The sequence below is a fragment of the Paramormyrops kingsleyae genome, chromosome 13 (assembly GCF_048594095.1).
Source record: "Paramormyrops kingsleyae isolate MSU_618 chromosome 13, PKINGS_0.4, whole genome shotgun sequence".
In the NCBI taxonomy this organism is placed as follows: Eukaryota; Metazoa; Chordata; class Actinopteri; order Osteoglossiformes; family Mormyridae; genus Paramormyrops; species Paramormyrops kingsleyae.
In genome coordinates, this window is record NC_132809.1 from 27,426,644 (window position 1) to 27,433,323 (window position 6,680).

Sequence of the window (6,680 nt, forward strand, 5' to 3'; positions counted from 1 at the left end):
AGAATCAACAGTAATGAAAAACAGAGCCGTGGAATGGAACCAACACGGAAATAAATGCACTCTACTAGAAGATCAGCCTGAAAAACATCCAGTATCCAGACGGGAAACTCACAGCGGAGTCGGCTTTAAATGACCCGTAACGAGGCATGAAGTCACTTTCAGCTGGAAGAAAGCAAAACTGCATTGCGCGGTGCGTGCTTCACTGACTCAGAGCCGCGGCCCCGGATTCCTCTCAGCGGAGCCGCGATTGCATCGCCTCATTGGCTGGGAGCCATGTGCTGGCTGTCCGTTACCGAAGCCCCGCCCACCCTGCCTTTAAAAGCTCAGGCGTTGCTCAGCGAGCTTCAGACCTCTAGCAGAGCGGAGCAGCCGCCTCACACTCTCTCCTCTATACGGACTCCATCCATCCATCCATCCATCCACCCATCCAGGCAGGCTCACCCTCACAAGCCAGGTACGTCTCCTCCTACTCTGAGCTTCTGCCACTGCGGGGGAAACCGGCTGTCTTACTAATCAGGATGTGCATCCCTGATCGCAGGAGACAGAGGTGTTTATGTGTGTGCTGAGGGGGGTTATCCTGTGTATGGTATACCTAGAATAGAACCCCCCCCCCCAGTTTAGCTGTGCTGAAGTGGCAGGATGGAGGGAGCTTCATGAGGTTTCCTGACCCTGCATGGGGGTGGTTTCACATGACAATGCATAACTCCAGCCGCAAGCAAACATAACAACATGAGTGAGCAGCTTGACTTTTGAACTGTGATGTGTAAGCAAATGTAAGGACTGGGGAGAGACTTAGACTTGTCCTAGATCTTTCTGCTGGTGTGTCGGTGCCTGGAGGTCGGGGATAATGTTGTTCTAATCAATATGTCATCCTGTCTCACCGTCACAGAAACAAGCAGCTGTTCAGGAGGCTCCAGGCGAAATGAGACTTCAGACGGTGCTGTTCCTGCTGCTGCTGGTCAGCATGGTGGCAACGCTGGGCGCCGCCACGCAGAATCTGGGCTCCGAGATAAGAAGCAGGTGAGCTCGCGGCTCTGTTTCTGCGCCGGTCTTCCCGCCGCCTGCCGAACCCGCCGGCGGTTCCTGACGACACGTTTTCCCCTCTTTCAGATTTAGCGTGTGGTTGATGAGCAGAATGAAAAGACACTCGGGGAAGGTGCTGGCGATGAGCCAGGAGGAGCGGCCGGAGCTGCTCGTAAGAGGAGAAGACGTCAAAGACACCTTGGATCTCCATTCCAGGTAGGAATATTATGGTCTGCTGGGCTTTTTTGAACTCATGTGACACCTCTTAGAAAAATCTAGTTAGGAAACAATAATTTTCTGAAGTCAACCCTCACACAGAACTTGTAGACCTCTGAACCATCTAAGAAGATGTATATTCTTTCATATGTTCAATATATGAACATATTATGGATGGCTGACCTGTTATGTCTTATACATGTGGGTTAATGTCCTCCTCTTCCTCCCTCCTCTTCATCACAGCCCCTCTGACTTCAATGTCCGGGTCAGGAGGTCCAAAGGCACCTCCAACCAGAGCTGGAGGCAGGGCTGTCCCATCGCCACCTGCACTGTGCACATACTAGCACACCGACTCAGCGAGCTCAGCAACCATCAGAATGCTAACAGCGCCCCCTTGGAGAAGATCAGCCCAGGGGGCTACGGCCGGAGACGGCGATCGCTGGCTGGGGGTCGCCGTCGGGGGGCGTCATTCCTGCAGACATGAATTACGGATTGCCAGCGCAGAGCCGAAACACAACCCAATTCCACCACCGGGGGGAGGCTGGGCACAAGGACTACCCCATAAGGTGTAGAGGAGCATCAATGCCAGAGGACTGAGGGACATCTGCTCCCCCCTCCGAGGAAGGATTGGACAGCAGGACTCTGGGATGCTGTCTCACGCCCCAGGGCTCCACCCACACATCATGTGACAGCCTGGACCTCACTGTCACCTGATAAGCATCTCCTTGGAAGGACAAGGCAGACCTTATATAGAGACTCCAAAATGTGCAATGCATGTTGGGACGGGATCCTGGAGTGAATCGCAGAAAGCGACCTCCAGGCCGGCGTTATACTTGAACTTATTATTTCTGTCAAAGAATGTGCAATCTGTCTGTATATAAATATATTTTATATATTGACCTTTTATTGTATATAAGATGAAGTATATTAATAAGTCATTATTTATATGTTTTATATATGTCACTTGTACTCACGGAGAACTATTTTTATACATGAAAGATCTATAAGGGCATTGTATCATTTGAAGTTTTTTGTTTCATGGAAATATTGTTTAAACTTGTGATAATCCAAAAAGCATCATTGATCTACTCCATCCTGTGTACACGTGGTTTATCCTAGATGTGTCTGCCATTAAACTTTTGCTGAATGATTGACCTGTAGATGCCTGTGTTGCTCTGGTGTCACTGTGCACCGTATTACACCCCACATGGATCATGTGATATATACAGGGATGTTGGACATTGCATACACATATGTGTGTAACCCCCCCGCCCCCCCCCCCCCCCCCAGACAGGCTGGCTGCATTCCTGCTCCGCATAGTGCATATCTGCCCTCTGCCCCCCCCCCCTAAACACATATACACACACAGACACATACATCCTAGTCCTCAGCCAGACATAACTAGTCTCATCCGGCCTCAGCCGGCCTGGCAGCTTCTAGGAGGGGTGGGGGGTGGGGTCCTAAATCGGGGCGGCTTCATCCATCTATGCCTTCTCCTCCCTGTCTGTCAGAGGAATGCTGTGGGGTCCTGGTCTCACTTTCCCAATAAGTCAGTACTCCTGTTTACCAGCAGGGGGCAGAGCACTGAGCACAGGAGCTGCACTGGGGCTGTCGTTCATCACGACAGCATCTGTGTAGAGTTTTCCCAAAGCCTGCAAGCGGCCTGAAAGACTCTGCAGTGTGAAGCAGAGCTTCACTCGGAACCAGGAGGTGCAGCGATGGCAGATAGGCCATTCAGAGCTATGACAGTTAGCCAAAGAATGTAATATAAGTGAGAGGCTCCATTGAGGTATATAAGTAGCAGAGTTCTTACTTTTGGTATGTCATGAATACATCCGTTATGTATGTTCATAAGTCAACGGGGGGGGGGGCTGATAGACATTATGCCCCCCCTTTGATAAATAAGGCCACCACACAATCCATCTGCTGGCAGGGAGTTTAAGTGTCTTTTCTGAACCACGCTGAATATAGGGTCAGGCACCAGAGGGACTGTAACGCAACATAAACCGATTCTCTGAGCAAAAGGTGTTGGACAAAGGCAACAGCAAGCCTACAGTGCCCTCTATCTTTGGTTCTTATTACTGCATTTGATGTTATTGTTCCTGACTCACTGACTTCACACCTCAGGATGCTCTGGTTCCCATTGACTTCTGGTGGCTTGGGCTCACGGGCCTAAATTATGGGGGGGATGGGGGGGGTTGTAGCCCCCCCAATAAATCAAAACCAGCTAATACAACCCCCCCAATAATCATGGAGACCTCAATGCCCCCCCCCCCCCACCCCACCCCCAGTGTTCCAGCCAAAGTTACGCCCTTGCTTGGGCTGGAAGACTGGGGGTGTTTGGACAATGCCGCCTTCTCAAACTACAGGCTGCCACCCCACAGAGCAGAAAATGGCGTCCTCTTTCCTCACCACATCTTCACTGCAGATTCATTCTGTTTTTAACTGTTGGATTATCAAGGGTAGAAGCTCCAGACCATTTTTTTCTTAGGGAGTGAAAAGATATATCCATCCATCCATCCATCCATCTTCCAACCAATTATCCAGGAGTTGGAGGAGATCCTAAGTGACCCATTGAGGGATTAAGGTGATGTTAATCTTTGCAAAGATATTTTTGGCTCAGGGGCTGGGAAACTGCCTGTGGTCAAGACCCACAATGACCGAACCAGCAACAGTCTGCAGGCTTGATACAGATTTATGAGAGATCTCAGAACTGGGTCCTTATGTCCATTGTTACAATAATCACATTACTGCTCAACTGGGAACATGATCATCCCAGTCATTTAAAAATGGGTCCAAATCACTGCAAAATTTAATTATGTGAATGAAGTTTGGATCTGATTAAAAGTGGCAGCTGTTATGTAACTATGGTTAAGGGCATCCGAGGCTCACAGCCACAGAAAAGCAAGGCTGAGAAAATTGCCAGTCTTGGGGTCTTCGGCTGACTTGTTCAGTGTCCTTTGCTGTATCGTCATGGTTACACTGCCACGTACTCTGCGCCACACTGACCGTCTGCGGGAGGCTGCAGCGTTGTGCCTGTGTACACTTTCAGTGCACTTATGGACTCTTCAGGGCAGATGCAGAGCAGATCCTAACTGTCACTACAGTGTCATGCGGCAACTTGACATAGGTCCGTAATTTATTACATTTATTGCATTTTTATACATTAAGAAAATTCTGTTTTATTCTCATTTTAATTTTATTTTCAAAAAGGTTGAGATCTGCTTATTAAAAAAAAAAAACACTAAGATTTTCAGATTTAATTTTCAGAGTAGCACAAGTTGTCACTCCACGGAACACGTTTCCACTGCTCCAGAGTCAGTGGCAGCGCGCTTTACACCACTGCATCAGACACTTGGCACTGCGCTTGGTGATGCGAGTGTTACAACACAGGCAGGAAAAGAGTGATGATCCACGAAGGGTTTGTTACAAAATAAAACACACTACAAAACCAAAAGGACCACAAAGGATCAGAAAAACAGGAAACGATGAGGAATAAACTAAATCGTAGAGTAAAGATAAATAAGGAGCTAAGAGAACGGAGGGAACAAGAGTAGGGAAAAACACACGCAGTAACAAACACTTCTGAACACGAACATGCATCTACAATGAACCATCAAAGAACAAAACAGGCACTTAAATACACACAGAAACAATGGACAGGTGTAAATTGTAATAAAATAAACCAATAACAAAAGAAGCAGGACAACGAGCAATAGGTGGGACAATTAACAATCACAGAACTAGGGAATACTACAAACACCAAAACTAGAAAATATTAACCAACACTCTGGGAATACAGCAGGATAATTTACAGAACCAAAATAATACAAACAAGACCAGAAGTGAACAAGAAAACAGCAGCGTGACTTATAACCACAAAAACAGAGAAGAAAACAAGAAACACTGGGGAACAAAACTTATAAATAATAAACAGATGAGACCAGCTTTGAACCGACAACTAGAGGGTTAAAACAGTCTCTTAGCCATTTACTCAGCCCACTGAGCTACATGGGGTTCTAGGGAGCAAGTAAGACACACTAGGGACTAAGACAGGGGAGGGAACAGACTGACCAGCAACACCTGCTGGCCAAATGGTGAAAGGCTACAGAAGGTGGGGTCAGATGGGCACTGACCCTGACAGTGAAGCTTGCATGCAGCTGCTGGCCATGGAAGCTGATTCCATGAAGCTCCAGCACACAGATTGTGTACTGGGGTTGATGCCAGAGGAAGTTTATAACTCTGCAGTTAGTGAGTCAACCAAGCGTTGGTAACTTTTACACACTTAACGCCTCAGCACTCGGCAACCCACTCTGTTACTTTACATGGCCGGCCATTTCGTGGCTGAGTTTCTGTTGTTCCTAAACACTTCCATTTGCAATAATACCACTTACAGCTGACCATAGAATATCTTGCAGGGGAGAAATTTCACAAACTGACCTATTACAGAGGTGGCATCCTGACAGTACCATGCTTGAATTCACTGAGCTCTTCAGAATGACCCATTCGCTCACAAAAGTTTGTATGGGTTTGTATGGGACTGTGTGGGTAGGAGCTTGATTTTATACACCTGTGACAATGGGTCAGAATAAAACACCCAAATTCATTGACTAAAAGGTGTGTCCTAATACTTTTGTCAATATATTGTGCTGTTTCTGAATAAGTGTTTAGGCAATAAATACACAGCATGTTAATATGGAAAATAAATATTCATCCATCCATCCATCCACCTTCTTACTGCTTATGCAGGTCAGGGTGATGGGCAGCACAGGGCATGAGGCTGGGGACACCACAGATGGGATACCAGAGCACACACACAAATTCACATAAAGAATCATACTTTTATTTAGACACCAATCAGCCTGTGTTAGCTGTCATTGGACTGCAGGAAGAACCTGGAGTACTCGGAGGAAAACGTATGCCACGTGCAAACAATGCAGAAGCAAATAGAATGGGAAACAATGAGAAAACAAGAAATGTGAGCTTTAAATGGCTGATATTACAATTCAGAATGTGATTTAGTCCGGTGCATTAACTAGAGAGCGACAGAAAAGCATTTTAATTCTCACGTAAATGGTACATTTTTTTAATCTAAATTGAAAATGCGCTTAGAAGTAAAATAAGTTATGCATTAACCGTTTTCCTTGACGTTTATGACATGTGATATCCTGTAATGACATCACATCACCTGTAGATGGCACACCAGGCACGTTACACTGATGACTATGTAAAGATAATTTTTAATGGACAGCTACACTGTAACAACAACTGCTTTTCAGGAGTTGCGTAGCTGTGCATATCTTTATATTCGTTTCTAAACCCAAACAGGCCGATTAGATTAAAATTACGGTTGATTTTATTGATCTCCGGAGGAAATTATACTGCATTACAGTACAGCAGCAAGAACGTAGAGCACAGACGAACACAAATACAGTGCACAG

General features: G+C 46.5%; 1 protein-coding gene across 1 annotated transcript; it reads left to right on the forward strand.

The window, feature by feature from the left end:
- Positions 1–313: 313 nt before the first annotated feature.
- Positions 314–2,390, forward strand: LOC111850528 (pro-adrenomedullin). Its single transcript, XM_023824495.2, has 4 exons — positions 314–454; positions 890–1,020; positions 1,111–1,239; positions 1,483–2,390. Exons 2-4 carry the CDS (start codon positions 923–925, stop codon positions 1,721–1,723), a joined length of 468 nt encoding a protein of 155 aa, XP_023680263.1. The 5' UTR covers positions 314–454; positions 890–922; the 3' UTR covers positions 1,724–2,390.
- Positions 2,391–6,680: the final 4,290 nt, after the last annotated feature.